This window comes from Mizuhopecten yessoensis, unplaced genomic scaffold, assembly GCF_002113885.1.
Source record: "Mizuhopecten yessoensis strain PY_sf001 unplaced genomic scaffold, ASM211388v2 scaffold921, whole genome shotgun sequence".
Taxonomy (NCBI): Eukaryota; Metazoa; Mollusca; class Bivalvia; order Pectinida; family Pectinidae; genus Mizuhopecten; species Mizuhopecten yessoensis.
The window spans coordinates 126,073-144,552 of NW_018403788.1; the positions used below are offsets into that span (position 1 = coordinate 126,073).

The 18,480-nt window shown below is 41.9% G+C and overlaps 1 protein-coding gene across 3 annotated transcripts in view; it reads right to left on the minus strand.

Moving 5' to 3' along the window:
- The window catches only part of LOC110455210 (proto-oncogene tyrosine-protein kinase ROS-like), a 134,706-nt gene that overhangs the window by 25,755 nt on the left and 90,471 nt on the right, over positions 1–18,480 (minus strand). For all 3 annotated transcript variants that reach the window (XM_021505201.1, XM_021505194.1, XM_021505209.1), the window contains 20 exons: positions 17,948–18,070; positions 17,545–17,723; positions 16,910–17,256; positions 16,407–16,564; positions 14,081–14,259; positions 12,283–12,418; positions 9,693–9,943; positions 8,107–8,170; positions 7,726–7,928; positions 7,274–7,464; positions 6,720–7,018; positions 6,365–6,532; positions 5,742–5,950; positions 3,964–4,105; positions 2,759–3,015; positions 2,109–2,285; positions 1,790–1,988; positions 1,194–1,487; positions 558–656; positions 201–339 (listed from right to left, as the gene is read on the minus strand). In XM_021505201.1, coding sequence (XP_021360876.1) covers positions 201–339; positions 558–656; positions 1,194–1,487; positions 1,790–1,988; positions 2,109–2,285; positions 2,759–3,015; positions 3,964–4,105; positions 5,742–5,950; positions 6,365–6,532; positions 6,720–7,018; positions 7,274–7,464; positions 7,726–7,928; positions 8,107–8,170; positions 9,693–9,943; positions 12,283–12,418; positions 14,081–14,259; positions 16,407–16,564; positions 16,910–17,256; positions 17,545–17,723; positions 17,948–18,070 — 3,814 coding nt within the window. The remainder of the gene's footprint in view (positions 1–200; positions 340–557; positions 657–1,193; positions 1,488–1,789; positions 1,989–2,108; positions 2,286–2,758; positions 3,016–3,963; positions 4,106–5,741; positions 5,951–6,364; positions 6,533–6,719; positions 7,019–7,273; positions 7,465–7,725; positions 7,929–8,106; positions 8,171–9,692; positions 9,944–12,282; positions 12,419–14,080; positions 14,260–16,406; positions 16,565–16,909; positions 17,257–17,544; positions 17,724–17,947; positions 18,071–18,480) is intronic.

An 18,480-nucleotide genomic window follows, 5' to 3' on the forward strand; every position in this document is an offset into this window, starting at 1 on the left:
AGTGCTGGGTGATACTACTGTACAGATATAGTATATATCCAGTGCTGGGTGATACTACTGTACAGATATAGTATATATCTAGTGCTGGGTGATACTACTGTACAGATATAGTATATATCTAGTGCTGTCGATTACCCACAATCTTCTTCTGTTTTGATTATACATGTCACTATCTGTCTGAATGGTACAAACATACAAACCTGATGGCATACAAAGTGTTACTCTGTTGGTAAGCTGTGTGTGGTAGCTCCCGCAGTGTCGCTAGTTCTACATCAGGACCACGCGCCACCGCAATAAATTGGGGACGCTTCTTTTGGAGGTCCTGTCTCTTCCATCGCACTGTTAACATACAAAACATAAAACTTAAAACGTACAATACATAAAACATAAAACATACAATACATAAAACCTCGATCACAAGATTGAATATGGGCTAGGATCGATGACACCTATAACAGTTCTGAGGGAAGTATGTAATTTTGAGTACTGTTTTAAGTGACTTTCAGGGAAGCACAGTTGATAAACAAATAAACATTAGACCTTAAATAAATACATACCATAGCAGTAGGCCACCAGAATGACAATACCGATGAGAATGAGGCCAACTGGCAAGCCGATAGCCAAGATGATTGAGTTGTCCATCTGCACAAGGGCCTCTGCAACCGAATGTTTTATACATGTCATATGTGGTACTACCTAGGTAGTAAGTCAAATGAAAAAGAATAGCTGCATCTTAATATATACGCCCCAATATATTGTATATATATATAGTACTGTTGTTTTGCGAAATTATAAAATATTTTACCTTCATTTTCCATGTTTATACTACAGTACATTGTTTCAGTACTGAGCTAGGTAAAGTGATGTTATCAACTTTGCATGTTTTAGCCATGTTTACCATGTTTTAGCCATGTTTACCTATAAAAACACCAGTTGTCTAATGTTTACCTATAAAAACACCAGTTGTCTAATGTTTACCTATAAAAACACCAGTTGTCTAAAGTTTACCTATAAAAACACCAGTTGTCTACAGAGCAACACAATTGGTGAAAGTTAGCTTACAACAGACTATTGGGGTAGGTTTGTTTGTTAACAGTCCCAGTGTTTATAGACTACACGGAATGCATAGACAGGAGGTATAGGGGACATGACAGCTGAACCTACTGGCCTGCATATGTGAATAGGAGATATACCTATGTAGGTGAAGGTCAGACTGGAATTACTTGGAGGTCCCCATCCAATTTCATTGGTGGCCTTGACCCTGAAGACATAGTCATGTCCAGGTGGTGTGACCTCTTTGTCTACCACCCAACGAAGCTCCGAGCCATTATAGGCCTGGTCCCAGGTGTCGCTGTCTGTCTGCCTGTACTGTAGGATATAGTGAGATATACTCTCACCGTTAACCTGCGGTTCCTGCCATACCACTACATACACTTGAGACTTGAGCTTCTGTACCTCTGGAGGAAGGGGCTCTAGAGGCGTAGAGGCTGAAATCAACATTAAGTCATGAACAGTTAACAGAGGAAGGGGCTCTAGAGGCGTAGAGGCTGAAATCAACATAAAGCCATGGACAGTTAACAATCTCTACGATAACATTCCAGAATGACAAATTTAAAAATATGTTTGTAATGCAGCAAACTTTAATGTCCATATATCAACACTGATATCATTCTGTATAATGCTGACTGTATGCCTTATGTACTCAATAAAATTACTAACACCATCAAGAATGCCCATTCTAAACACTTTTGAAAGTAATTTTTGAGAATATTGGTACTGCTGAAATTACCTTTAGTTCTGAAAACAAAGCGGTCATCCTTAGGCCATTCCATACTCATTAGACTCCTGAGGGCGAGCCTGAGTCTGACACTATACTGAGTGTAGGGCTGGAGGTGGCTGATAGTGTAGTTGTAATGGGTGCGGTTCTTTGCCCTGAAAGGCAACACAGTCTGGCCCATCTTCACTGCTAACCCCTCCCCCTCCTCTATCTGTCAGGAAATATCAACAAATATATCACTGAAATTTCTCACCTTTTTGTACAACAAACAGAAAAAGTATTGTCTAGAGAGAATGTCAATTAAAAGCTGGTAGAGTGGACTAAGTCTTACCCGGTAGTAGAGGAAGGTGCCAGTGTACACACTTTGGTCCCCAGGAATGTCCCATGATACGTTGAGCGTATCTTCTGACCTTTCCACCAGTTCAATGTCATTGAGTCTCTCGAAAGTCTTGGCCTTTACTTCAGCTGTCTCACTAAACACCAATCGCTCCTTGTTAGAGGCCAGGATCTGCATAGAAAAGAAAAGGTTACATTGTAAAACTGAGAAAAAAAGCAATATCACATGAAAACGCATTGAGAACATTATTGGGTTTAAATACAGCTCTATCTTGATACCTCTACTTAAGCTTGTTATTGTGTGTTTGATCTTGATTACTAACCTTGATCTTTTTCCTGTGTGCTTTACCTTGTATACTTACCTTGATCTGTGTTTGATCTTGTCTTAATACCTTGACCTTGTCACTGTGTTTGACCTTGTCTCAACACCTTGACTTGGTCACTGTGTTTGACCTTGTCTCAACACCTTGACCTTGTCACTGTGTTTGACCTTGTCTTCACACCTAGAAATTGTCACTGTGTTTGACCTTGTCTTCACATCTAGAAATTGTCACTGTGTTTGACCTTGTCTTCACACCTTGACCTTGTCACTGTGTTTGACCTTTTCTGCTCTCACTGACTTATAATACATTTGACCTTACTCACCTTGACCTTGTACTCGTGGTTAGGAAGCAGGTTGGTGAGGGTGACATTGTGGATAGGGACTCTTGTTATACTTGTTGGAAGTTCTATTGCAGGGGTCATCTCCATCTCCTGGGTCTGTCCCTTGGTCACCACTGTCCATTTGACCTTGTATGTGATCTCCTGTAGGGGGCCATTGCTGTGAAGTGGTGGTGACCATCGCACACTCATCTGGTCAAAGGTCAAAACTTTAAGGATGACTGATGTAGCAGGTGATGGCACTGAAATAAACCAAGTGTGTTGGACATTAAGTAAATCCTTAACTTAAGTAACTGTTTAAAAGCTGCTACTTTTGATGCCAAATTCAAAGGAAATATAAGCACTTTTTAATACTTTAACCGATATCATTTGGAATAATTTGTTCCTTGATCTATGTTAATCATTTGACCTAGAAAGCTAAGGCCTAATGAGATGCTGACTTACCTCTCACCTTGGTGCGGTCGACCTGTGGCTCACTACTTACCTCCCACCTTGGTGCGGTAGACCTGTGGCTAACTACCTACCTCCCACCTTGGTGCGGTAGACCTGTGGCTCACTACTTACCTCCCACCTTGGTGCGGTAGACCTGTGGCTAACTACTTACCTCCCACCTTGGTGCGGTAGACCTGTGGCTCACTACTTACCTCCCACCTTGGTGCGGTAGACCTGTGGCTCACTACTTACCTCCCACCTTGGTGCGGTAGACCTGTGGCTCACTACCTACCTCCCACCTTGGTGCGGTAGACCTGTGGCTCACTACCCACCTTGGTGCGGTAGACCTGTGGCTAACTACCTACCTCCCACCTTGGTGCGGTACACCTGTGGCTAACTACTTACCTCTCACCTTGGTGCGGTAGACCTGTGGCTAACTACTTACCTCTCACCTTGGTGCGGTAGACCTGTGGCTCACTACTTACCTCCTACCTTGGTGCGGTAGACCTGTGGCTCACTACTTACCTCCCACCTTGGTGCGGTAGACCTGTGGCTCACTACCCACCTTGGTGCGGTAGACCTGTGGCTAACTACCTACCTCCCACCTTGGTGCGGTACACCTGTGGCTAACTACTTACCTCTCACCTTGGTGCGGTAGACCTGTGGCTAACTACTTACCTCTCACCTTGGTGCGGTAGACCTGTGGCTCACTACTTACCTCCTACCTTGGTGCGGTAGACCTGTGGCTCACTACTTACCTCCCACCTTGGTGCGGTAGACCTGTGGCTCACTAAGGACCTTATCCAGGTTTTCAGTGTAGTAGTTGCTAACTGCTCCATGTACCACATACTCCATGTATGGCTCCAGGCCTGGTATTGTAATCGGGCGATCGTAGGATGTCTGAGGGGAAAAGCGTTATCAATTTGTGTCTTCCTTCTGAAGGTCCTTATTGAATAATTTCACTTTTTATATGTGCTTTTATTTGTCTTAATATGAAATTGATTTTTACTCCTATTTCCATGGAGGTAATAATTATATTGTATATTAAAATAATTCTATGTTGGGTTATTATTCTGCATACCTACTAAATAGAGAACACTACGGGTGAGGCCGTGTGTTGACAGTCTAACAATGTCTCTGAGATAAACTGTTATACTATTCAGTGAGAACACTACGGGTGAGGCCGTGTGTTGACAGTCTGACAATGTCTCTGAGATATACTGTTATACTGTTCACTGAGAACACTACGGGTGAGGCCGTGTGTTGACAGTCTAACATTGTCTCTGAGATATTCTGTTATACTGTTCAGTGAGAACACTACGGGTGAGGCCTTGTGTTGACAGTCTAACAATGTCTCTGAGATAAACTGTTATACTGTTCAGTGCGAACACTATGGGTGAGGCCGTGTGTTGACAGTCTAAAAATGTCTCTGAGATATACTGTTATACTGTTCAGTGAGAACACTAAGTGTGAGGCGGTGTGTTGACAGTCTAACAATGTCTCTGAGATATACTGTTATACTGTTCAGTGAGAACACTATGGGTGAGGCCGTGTGTTGAAAGTCTAACAATGTCTCTGAGATATACTGTTATAGTGTTAAGTGAGAACGTTAACACTACGCGTGAGGCCGTGTGTTGTCAGTCTAACAATGTCTCTGAGATATACTGTTATAGTGTTAAGTGAGAACGTTAACACTACGCGTGAGGCCGTGTGTTGTCAGTCTAACAATGTCTCTGAGATATACTGTTATATTGTTAAGTGAGAGCGTTAACACTACGCGTGAGGCCGTGTGTTGACAGTCTAACAATGTCTCGGAGATAAACTGTTATACTGTTCAGTGAGAACACTACGGGTGAGGCCATGTGTTGACAGTCTAACAATGTTTCTGAGATATACTGTTATACTGTTCAGTGAGAACACTACGGGTGAGGCCATGTGTTGACAGTCTAACAATGTTTCTGAGATATACTGTTATACTGTTCAGTGAGAACACTATGGGTGAGGCCGTGTGATGACAGTCTAACAATGTCTCTGAGATAAACTGTTATATTGTTCAGTGAGAACACTATGGGTGAGGCCGTGTGTTGACAGTCTAACAATGTCTATGAGATATACTGTTATACTGTTCAGTGAGAACACTAAGTGTGAGGCGGTGTGTTGACAGTCTAACAATGTCTCTGAGATAAACTGTTATACTGTTCAGTGAGAACACTACGGGTGAGGCCATGTGTTGACAGTCTAACAATGTTTCTGAGATATACTGTTATACTGTTCAGTGAGAACGTTAACACTACGCGTGAGGCCGTGTGTTGTCAGTCTAACAATGTCTCTGAGATATACTGTTATACTGTTCAGTGAGAACATCTATGTCTACATTTTAAATTTATGTTTCTGAGATAGGCTCTGCTTTAATCAAAAGGGGAATCAATCATAAATTCATAAGTCTCATAAATAATATTTCTTTTTACAAATGAGTTTGTTATATGAAATATGATTTCATTTACAGTATACAGTTTGATTCTCCTGCTTCTGTTACCTGTGATCCGCAGTCGTGGCCATCGACCCCACACCTGTCTCCATGGGAGCCCTGTCTGAAGAAGACTGTGTACCTGGTGTTCGGGTGAGAGATTGTGTCACACTCGGCTGGCCAGCCCACCTCCTCCAGGAGGATTGATAGGGAAGAATTTGTGTGACGTACCATCACAATACTGCCATTGTATGGTCCAGGATCAAGACAGTCCAGACCTGTCACAATACAATGTACTCTCTGGGTGATAACTGTGTCATATGTGATAACAGGAAAATAAAAATAGTCTCAAATATTAAGCAGGTGACATCTACTTAATACGGTTAGGACACCTTCACCATGTTAGCAGGATGGTATCTATATACAGGTATAATTTACTGTCCAGTGAGGACACCTTCAGCACATCTCTATATACAGGTATAATTTACTGTCTAGTGAGGATACCTTCAGCACATCTCTATATACAGGTATAATTTACTGTCCAGTGAGGACACCTTCAGCACATCTCTATACACAAGTATAATTTACTGTCCAGTGAGGACACCTTCAGCACATCTCTATATACAGGTATTATTTACTGTCCAGTGAGGACACCTTCAGCACGTCTCTATATACAGGTATAATTTACTTACCCGGTAGAGGCTGGAGTTGTGAACCATAGGCAAGGAGGTCATTCACTCCAGGCATGGCATGAGGGGTCACCACATTGGTGGCCTTGTCTATAGTATATAGCTGACCAGCGGCCTTGTTGTACCAGTAGATGTAGAGGTGATCAACAGACAGCAGGTCCGGAGCAGAGTCTGCGGACACATATACTAGGTATTACACAGATTTCACACAAACACACTGTTGTGCTAGGCATTCTTGTGATTTACGCAAAAATATCATGTTCAACCAAACCAAATAATACTGTGGATAGGTATTTGACACAAAATCTGGACCACTAATTACACGTGACAGATGTGTGACAACAAACATTTGGCTGACCTGAAACACTGGTGCCAGGAAGTATTGTCCTACAGTGACAACCGTCTATGTCCGCTGCAATGAGGGCCTTGTCACTCAGGTGGTACAGAATCATCTCCATCTTGTTGTTACTGGAGTGGTCTACAGCCAGTGACCTACTCGTTGTGACTGTCATAGGGCATGTGCAGGGAAGGGAGGTAACCTCTCGTCGCAACCGTCGACGCATTGTAGAAAACACAGCCACAATGTCATGGTTAGAGTTCATTTTGTATACTGTGTACTGATTTCTGTTCAATCCCTCCTCGGTCCAGATCACATTGCTGAAATTCATGTTTATCATAAAGAAATTGAGCAAAAAACGTTTTTAATAAAGGCTATCTTATGTATCTTATGTATCTTTTGACAAAGTGGTATTTTTCACTGTCATATATTGATAGAATTTTGTTTTTCAAATTTATGCATTAATGAAACATTCAAAATACAAAATATTAAAAGTTCTGAACAGTCAATGAAAGCCTAGATTTATTCCAAATCTAACATTCAGTCAACTTTTAACTTTGGCATTCCACACTGACCTTGTGTAGGGGTCAGCTACAACGGCTCCAATGGCCTGGGGTCGGTCCTGGAGGCTGACATACTGGCCCTGGTCCAGCTTGTAGGCTCCTAGGGAGCTGATACCTCGGGTGTGGTCAACCTCGGCAGTGTACAGAGTCTGGCTGATCCAGTCTAGCGACAGGTCCACCCCCGAACGGTTCAGCTTCATCAACTTACAAACACAACATATTACAGTCAACAACACAGTCTATTTTCCTTTGTTACAAGAAAAGGGTTTGTTTTGGGTAAAACTGATTTACTGTAAAAGAATAAGTTCTCCAACACATACTTAATCCGAAACAAAACAGGACAAGGATACACACTTTATGAAGACAATCCATTGCTTTTTGTCATGTAAGGCTCACTGAGATTGTTTAAGTTTGTATTTTGACATATAAGTTATTTTTGCTATTTATAAATTAAAGGTACTCACAGGGTGTATGTCGTTGTTAACAGATTCCATCAACATTCCGTCCTCTGAAATCCAGAACTTCCTGTTATTCTGGGCTTGGTAGGTGACAGCCAGAGATGGAACACTTGTTTCTATGGCAACAGTGAGGTTAACTGAACTGTCTATCTCAGCCATCTTGATTGAAGTAGCAGTGGCCACCAACAGTTTAGGAACAGGTCGCACAACTGGAGAGAAAGTAGGAAACAAAATACAGAAGGTAACACCACTACATGTTTTATCTGTAGTAAAACATTTTGTATTGATTATGCTTGAGGAGTCTTTTAACTTCTAAACAATTAAATATAATTGTGACGAACACAAATCACATGAAAACTTGTATGTGCACTAAAATGGGCTACCTACCATCTTGTTGGGCAACAACGATATCCGACTTCTCACCACAACCAACAGCTGTACAGGCACACACCTGGAACAAAGGTACAAACATCACACCTGGAACAAAGGTACAAATATCACACCTTGAACAAAGGTACAAATATCGCACCTTGAACAAAGGTACAAACATCACACCTCAACAAAGGTACAAATATCACACCTGGAACAATGGTACAAATATCACACCTGGAACAAAGGTACAACCATCACACCTGGAACAAAGGTACAAATATCACACCTGGAATAAAGGTACAAATATCACACCTGGAACAAAGGTGCAAATATCACACCTGGAACAAAGGTACAAATATCACACCTTGAACAAAGGTACAAATATCACACCTTGAACAAAGGTACAAACATCACACCTCGAACAAAGGTACAAATATCACACCTGGAACAAAGGTACAAATATCACACCTTGAACAAAGGCACAAATATCACACCTTGAACAAAGGTACAAATATCGCACCTTGAACAAAGGTACAAACATCACACCTCTAACAAAGGTACAAATATCACACCTGGAACAAAGGTCCAAATATCACACCTGGAACAAAGGTACAAATATCACACCTTGAACAAAGGCACAAATATCACACCTTGAACAAAGGTACAAATATCACACCTTGAACAAAGGCACAAATATCACACCTTGAACAAAGGTACAAAAATCACACCTCGAACAAAGGTACAAATATCACACCTTGAACAAAGGCACAAATATCACACCTTGAACAAAGGTACAAATATCACCCCTTGAACAAAGGTACAAATATCACACCTTGAACAAAGGCACAAATATCACACCTTGAACAAAGGTACAAATACCACACCTTGAACAAAGGTACAAACATCACACCTCAACAAAGGTACAAATATCACACCTGGAACAAAGGGACAAACATCACACCTGGAACAAAGGTACAAATATCACACCTTGAACTAAGGTACAAATATCACACCTTGAACAAAGGTACAAACATCTCACCTCGAACAAAGGTACAAATATCACACCTGAAACAAAGGTACAAATATCACACCTGGAACAAAGGTGCAAATATCACACCTGGAACAAAGGTACAAATATCACACCTGGAACAAAAGTACAAATATCACACCTGGAACAATGGTACAAATATCACACCTGGAACAAAGGTACACACATCACACCTATCTATCTTATCATACAAACTTAGGTCACAATAAAACATCTACCTAATTATAACACAAAACTCTGATTTAGCATAACACATAATCTGTAGAAATATCACTACAGAATAAATAAAAGATATTCACAATCAGAAATCAGACAATGTCTTTCACTTTGTCAGAATATCATAAAATTCATATACCAATAAAAGGGTTGAGTTGGTTCTGACGACAGGTGAAGTTGTATGTGTTCATAGTGATAAAACATAGGTTACACTTAAATACTGAGCATCATTATCTTAACCACCTATAAAAAGAGAGCTTATCCATTGAAAATTGACTTAACTCCTGGACTCGAAATTGTTTTATTGTTAAGCTATAAAGTGGGTTTTATAAACTACCTGGAAGGAGTATGAGGCGTTGGGACGGAGATGGTCGAGGATGAAGTGCCGAGCGGTGGCTGGACCTGTCACTACAAACACCTGACCATTTCCAACACTCAAAGACCAATGAGAGATGTTGTAATGGCTGATTGGACCATTAGTGATGTTTGGCTTCATCCAGCGAAAGTCTGCGGCCAATGCATGATGGGAAGTTAGTGCATCCTTGTATGGAGTTACGTACACACGTGGCTGTAGAGGTTTTCCGGGTACTGTCAGAAAGTAAACACTACATATTATTGACAGCGTCTGACTAATTATCACCCAAGGTAGACACTAATAACCTGTCTATACAGACCATCCAAGGGAGACACTAATAACCTGTCTATACAGACCACCCAAGGTAGACACTAATAACCTGTCTATTCATACCACCCAAGGTAGACATTAATAACCTGTCTATACAGACCACCCAAGGTAGACACTAATAGCCTTTCTATACAGACCACCCAAGGTAGACACTTATAGCCTTTCTATACAGACCACCATAGTTAGACACTAATAGCCTTTCTATACAGACCACCCAAGGTAGACACTAATAACATGTCTATACAGACCACCCAAGGAAGACACTAATAACCTGTCTATACAGATCACCCAAGGAAGACACTAATAACATGTCTATACAGACCACCCAAGGTAGACATTAATAACCTGTCTATACAGACCACCCAAGGTAGACACTGATAGCCTTTCTATACAGACCACCCAAGGTAGACACTAATAACCTGTCTATACAGACCACCCAAGGTAGACACTAATAGCCTTTCTATACAGACCACCCAAGGTAGACCCTTATAGCCTTTCTATACAGACCACCCAAGGTAGACATTAATAACCTGTCTATACAGACCACCCAAGGTAGACACTAATAGCCTTTCTATACAGACCACCCAAGGTAGACCCTTATAGCCTTTCTATACAGACCACCCAAGGTAGACATTAATAACCTGTCTATACAGACCACCCAAGGTAGACACTAATAGCCTTTCTATACAGACCACCCAAGGTAGACCCTTATAGCCTTTCTATACAGACCACCCAAGGTAGACATTAATAACCTGTCTATACAGACCACCCAAGGTAGACACTAATAGCCTTTCTATACAGACCACCCAAGGTAGACATTAATAACCTGTCTATACAGACCACCCAAGGTAGACACTAATAGCCTTTCTATACAGACCACCCAAGGTAGACACTTATAGCCTTTCTATACAGACCACCCAAGGTAGACATTAATAACCTGTCTATACAGACCACCCAAGGTAGACACTAATAGCCTTTCTATACAGACCACCCAAGGTAGACACTAATAACCTGTCTATACAGACCACCCAAGGTAGACACTAATAGCCTTTCTATACAGACCACCCAAGGTAGACCCTTATAGCCTTTCTATACAGACCACCCAAGGTAGACATTAATAACCTGTCTATACAGACCACCCAAGGTAGACACTAATAGCCTTTCTATACAGACCACCCAAGGTAGACACTAACAGCCTTTATATACAGACCACCCAAGGGAGCATTAATAACCTGTCTATACAGACCACCCAAGGAAGACACTAATAACATGTCTATACAGACCACCCAAGGTAGACATTAATAACCTGTCTATACAGACCACCCAAGGAAGACACTAATAACCTTTCTATACAGATTACCCAAGGTAGACATTAATAACCTTTCTATACAGACCACCCATGGGAGACACTAATAACCTGTCTATACAGACCACCCAAGGCAGACACTAATAACCTTCCATACAGACCACCCAAGGGAGACACTAATAACCTGTCTATACAGACCACCCAAGGTAGACATTAATAACCTTTCTATACAGACCACCCAAGGAAGACACTAATAACATGTCTATACAGATTACCCAAGGTAGACACTAATAAGCTGTCTATACAGATTACCCAAGGTAGACATTAATAACCTGTCTATACAGACCACCCAAGGTAGACACTAATAACATGTCTATACAGATTACCCAAGGTAGACACTAATAACATGTCTATACAGACCACCCAAGGTAGACACTAATAACTTTTCTATACAGACCACCCGAGGGAGACACTAATAACATGTCTATACAGATTACCCAAGGTAGACACTAATAACATGTCTATACAGATCACCCAAGGTAGACACTAATAACCTTTCTATACAGACCACCTAAGGTAGACACTAATAACCTTTCTATACAGACCACCCGAGGGAGACACTAATAACATGTCTATACAGACCACCCAAGTCAGATAACAGTGACCTGTCTAAAAACACTTCCTAAAACAACTTTAAGACAGGTAGTTAATAATGTTTTGATTATATATAATTTTTAAAGATGTAATACAGTTCTACTGTTTAAAACAAAACTGTCTAATCACAAATTGTTAAAATTAAGAACCCAGGAAATAACTGAAGAATACACAGCTTTACTCATAAAACTAATGTTACAAGAAATCAAAGAGCTTCCTTCATCAGTCATTTACTCATGTATTTTACGATATATATTTTACATACGTAAATATAAGACTTACCTGACATGGGGGAGTGTACAGTTACTGTGGTGATGGGTCCATTGCCCCAATAGGTGTACGCTCGTAGAGAAATGATGATCTCACTATAAGGGGGCAGATTGGACATCTTGTACCAAGTGTCTTCCATTTTCTGAAACTAAAATACACCAGCTCTATATCACAGGAAAATTCCACTGTGTACTAGGGGTTGATATAGTATTAATGGTATGTAATTACACAGGCTGTTATATAAGGTTATAGTATACACCTGTTCTATGGTAGAACAAGTTTCATTCCCCCATAGACTAATGTAACAAGAGGCCCAATGGGCCTGCATCACTCACCTGTTATTAATCTAACACTTGTAATCTTAAGATTTCATAAGAACCTATTAAAAGATTTAAACATATGACGCCTCTGACCTTGATTGTTGAACAAGGACATTAGGTTGAAAGTGGATCAAGGTCATTCATTTGAATAAACTTGATAGTCCTTCATCCCAGCATGCTACAGGCCCAATATCAGTACCCTGGGCATTTTGGTTATTGAGAAGAAGTCATTTGAAGATTTTACGACATTAGACCCCTGTGACCTTGAAAGTGAGTCAAGGTCATTCATTTGAACAAACTTGGTAGCCCTTCATCCCAGCATGCTACAGGCCCAATATCAGTACCCTGGGCCTTTTGGTTATTGAGAAGAAGTTGTTTGAAGATTTTAAAGACATCTGACCCCTGTGACCTCGACAGATGGTCAAGGTCATTCATTTGAACCAACTTGGTAGCCCTTGATCCCAGCATGCTACTGGCCCAATTTCAGTATACTGGGCCTTTTGGTAATTGAGAAGAAGTTGTTTGAAGATTTTAACATATATTTCAACCCCTGTGACCTTGAAAGTTGGTCAAGGTCATTTATTTGAACAAACTTGGTAGCCCTTCATCCCGGCATGCTACAGGCCCAATTTCAGTATACTGGGCCTTTTGGTAATTGAGAAGAAGCTGTTTGAAGATTTAAGACATCTGACCCCAGTGACCTTGAAAGTTGGTCAAGGTCATTCATTTGAACAAACTTGGTAGCCCTTCATCCCAGCATGCTACAGGCCTAATATCAGTACCATGGGCCTTTTGATTATTGAGAAGAAGTTGTTTGAAGATTTTAACATATTTCAACCCCTGTGACCTTGAAAGTTGGTCAAGGTCATTTATTTGAACAAACTTCGTAGCCCTTCATCCCAGCATACTACAGGCCCAATATCAGTATACTGGGCCTTTTGCTTATTGAGAAGAAATTGTTTGAAGATTTAAGACATCTGACCGCAATGACCTTGAAAGTGGGTCCAGGTCATTCATTGAACAAACTTGGTAGCCCTTCATCCCAGCATACTACAGGCCCAATATCAGTACCCTGGGCCGTTTGCTTATTGAGAAGAAGTTGTTTGAAGATTTTAAAGACATCTGGCCCCAGTGACCTAGAAAGTGGGTCAAGGTCATTCATTTGAACAAACTTGGTAGCCCTTCATCCCAGTATGCTACAGGCCAAATATCAGTACCCTGGGCCATTTGGTTATTGAGAAGAAGTTGTTTAAAGCAAAAAGTTGAAGCCGGCCGGACGCCGGACGACTGACGCCGGACGGACGGACGGACGCCGGACCCCGCACCATAACATAAGCTCACTTGCCCTTCGGGCAGGTGAGCTAATAATATATGTCCGAGGATATGTATTTGGTCTGTATTGGTCATGTATTATCATAGTGAAGAAACCTGCAGAAATACAGAACAGATATCACGACAATTCAATCAAACTGTATTTATATTGGTTTTACCAGCATTTTCTTGTTCGAGCTTTCTGGTACTTCAATAGACACTTCGTAAAAGACGTTGCCATATGTGACGGATGCTGGACTCCATGTGAGATTGAACTCTGCCCAGTGACCTTGACACTGTATGCTCTCCGTAGGAACAGCCTCTGGTACGATGATCAATGTCGTTTCATTCTCACCAACTGGAAAACAATAAAATTTCAACTCTAAAAATGCATATTAACCCTATTTGTTTTGATTTATAAAACATTTTGCAATTGTCTTAAAAGACAATTTTGACATAAAAGACTGTATGGTTGTAGGGAGTGATGTAAACCTGGGTATGGCTGTAGGGAGTGATGTGTACCTGGGTATGGCTGTGGGGAGTGATGTATACCTGGGTATGGCTGTAGGGAGTGATGTATACCTGGGTATGACTGTGGGGAGTGATGTATACCTGGGTATGGCTGTAGGGAGTGATGTATACCTGGGTATGACTGTGGGGATAGATGTATACCTGGGTATGGCTGTAGGGAGTGATGTATACCTGGGTATGGCTGTAGGGAGTGATGTATACCTGGGTATGGCTGTAGGGAGTGATGTATACCTGGGTATGGCTGTAGGGAGTGATGTATACCTGGGTATGGCTGTAGGGAGTGATGTATACCTGGGTATGGCTGTAGGGAGTGATGTATACCTGGGTATGGCTGTAGGGAGTGATGTATACCTGGGTATGGCTGTAGGGAGTGATGTATACCTGGGTATGGCTGTAGGGAGTGATGTATACCTGGGTATGGCTGTAGGGAGTGATGTATACCTGGGTATGGCTGTAGGGAGTGATGTATACCTGGGTATGGCTGTAGGGAGTGATGTATACCTGGGTATGGCTGTAGGGAGTGATGTATACCTGGGTATGGCTGTAGGGAGTGATGTATACCTGGGTATGGCTGTAGGGAGTGATGTATACCTGGGTATGGCTGTAGGGAGTGATGTATACCTGGGTATGGCTGTAGGGAGTGATGTATACCTGGGTATGGCTGTAGGGAGTGATGTATACCTGGGTATGGCTGTAGGGAGTGATGTATACCTGGGTATGGCTGTAGGGAGTGATGTATACCTGGGTATGGCTGTAGGGAGTGATGTATACCTGGGTATGGCTGTAGGGAGTGATGTATACCTGGGTATGGCTGTAGGGAGTGATGTATACCTGGGTATGGCTGTAGGGAGTGATGTATACCTGGGTATGGCTGTAGGGAGTGATGTATACCTGGGTATGGCTGTAGGGAGTGATGTATACCTGGGTATGGCTGTAGGGAGTGATGTATACCTGGGTATGGCTGTAGGGAGTGATGTATACCTGGGTATGGCTGTAGGGAGTGATGTATACCTGGGTATGGCTGTAGGGAGTGATGTATACCTGGGTATGGCTGTAGGGAGTGATGTATACCTGGGTATGGCTGTAGGGAGTGATGTATACCTGGGTATGGCTGTAGGGAGTGATGTATACCTGGGTATGGCTGTAGGGAGTGATGTATACCTGGGTATGGCTGTAGGGAGTGATGTATACCTGGGTATGGCTGTAGGGAGTGATGTATACCTGGGTATGGCTGTAGGGAGTGATGTATACCTGGGTATGGCTGTAGGGAGTGATGTATACCTGGGTATGGCTGTAGGGAGTGATGTATACCTGGGTATGGCTGTAGGGAGTGATGTATACCTGGGTATGGCTGTAGGGAGTGATGTATACCTGGGTATGGCTGTAGGGAGTGATGTATACCTGGGTATGGCTGTAGGGAGTGATGTATACCTGGGTATGGCTGTAGGGAGTGATGTATACCTGGGTATGGCTGTAGGGAGTGATGTATACCTGGGTATGGCTGTAGGGAGTGATGTATACCTGGGTATGGCTGTAGGGAGTGATGTATACCTGGGTATGGCTGTAGGGAGTGATGTATACCTGGGTATGGCTGTAGGGAGTGATGTATACCTGGGTATGGCTGTAGGGAGTGATGTATACCTGGGTATGGCTGTGGGGAGTGATGTATACCTGGGTATGACTGTAGGGAGTGATGTATACCTGGGTATGACTGTTTGGAGTGATGTATACCTGGGTATGGCTGTAGGGAGTGATGTATACCTGGGCATGGCTGTAGGGAGTGATGTAACACAGTAAAACCATTCACACTGTAACTTTGTATACCTGGGTATGGCTGTAGGGCGTGATGTATACCTGGGTATGACTGTAGGGAGTGATGTATCCCTGGGTATGACTGTTTGGAGTGATGTATCCCTGGGTATGGCTGTAGGGAGTGATGGATACCTGGGCATGACTGTGGGGAGTGATGTATACCTGGGTATGGCTGTAGGGAGTGATGTAACACAGTAAAACCATTCACACTGTAACTTGAAACATCAGAAGTGTGGTTACATTCCATATCTCCAACCACCATCTTGTTGTTGTAATTCTTCCAAAATATTCGGTGTGAGTAGTAGTGCAGTACTGACATCCTGGGGAGAGGAACATCCATCAGTTAAAATATATCATTACAAGTGAGGTAAATATAGCTTAACATACACTAGTTAAAATATATCTTTATAAGTGAGGTAAATATAGCTTAACATACACTAGTTAAAATATATCTTTATAAGTTAGACAAGTATCGTAAAGTATACACATTATGTTTAACCGTTAATCTCTAATTCATGCACACACATTACATTTTGTAGTTAGACATAAGTTATAGTTCACTAATACATGTAAAGGTAAGTTTTCAGGACCTGATTACACACATACAGTTGTCAGTGTGACTACTCACAAAGGTATACGTTAGCTAGCTCCACCTGGTGACTTACTCAGAGATATTTGTGAAGCTGCCAATGAAGCTGTAGGGTTGTGTTGGGTCGTGTTCCTCACCGTTATGGACAAGGTCAGTCATGTACATCTCTTGCTTCCTGTAACCTCGTACGTACCAAAGCACTTTGCCCATGTCTAGGTTCAAGGTCAAGCTGATCACATGTTTACCGGAGAAGAATGGAATAGAGAAGTGGAGGAAGTGGTCATCTCCATTAAGGGCAGCAGACTCGAGAGTGTTGGTGGTGGTCCAGTAGAGTCTGCCCCCTAGGGAGTCCACAGCCATGTGGTGGGCTGTCCCCTGTGTTACAAACTCCACAGATCCACCATCTACAGAGGAACGCCGGATCTGGAAAACACAAGCACTGAAATACTGCACTAAAATTTAATCTCAAACATTTGATAGATCAAAAGATATTATAGTTTAGATCCGACAGTTGATTAAATTTAAACGCATTTGGTCCATTTAAAAATTATTGATATAAGTCAGGCATTATTGATGAAAGGATGTAAGATTTCCTTTTGATACATCAAAGATTTTTTCATCTTCTTCCTAATCATAGAAATGTTGACATGTTTTGGCTCATAGTAGAGGCACCAATTTTCACCTACTGACGGGTGGGCCAGCGTGACTTACCACCCCAAGGTTTGAGACAGACCAGTAGAGTTTACGGCCAAGCCAGTCATACGTGATTGCAGAGACGGATTTGCCTGCAAAAGCGACCTTACTAAAGGAGCCCAGAGTGGCACGGTCACACGCATAAACATTCCCGTCGTCTGCGGTCCAGTAGATATCTGTACTGCTCCATGCAAAATCTAAAATTAACAAAATCATTTTTTTTTTACCAATAGAAATATGAAATTCTGCTGTAAACTCAACAGTGGCAGACTTAAAAATATTGGATTTGTAGAAAGAATCACTAGTGCATACTTCAACCAACCAGTTTTATATTTTACTTACCATAAAACAGTTCAGCAGTTATTGTAGAGGTTTATTTACTGAAAACACTGCAGTAGCAGCTAACCATATAATTTCTTACCTTTAAATTTTGCAGTAGAAGCAATTGTAGCCATCTTGACTCTTTTGCCGTACATGTCTACCTCTATCAACCTGTTTGATATGCGCAGCCACCAGGAAAACAGCAAGGTGGCATCAGATGCAGCTACAACGGAAATCAAACAAAATCTAGTTATCACATTCTATACCACATCTCAGGAAACGCATACAGCAAATAAGCCTGCTAACTAAATGCTGAGGTAATTGTTTGAAGGGAATACTTTTATATAACACCCCTACCAGTAATATGTAACATTACCCCACCCCCTACCAGTAACATGTAACATTACCCCACCCCCCTACCAGTAACATTACATTACCCCACCCCCCAGTAATATGTAACATTACCCCACTCCCCAGTAACATGTAATACCCCCACCCCCTACCAGTAACATGTAACATTACCGCCAGTAACATGTAACATTACCCCACCCCCCAGTAACATGTAACATTACCCCACCCCCCAGTAACATGTAACATTACCCCCACCCCCCTACCAGTAACATGTAACATTAC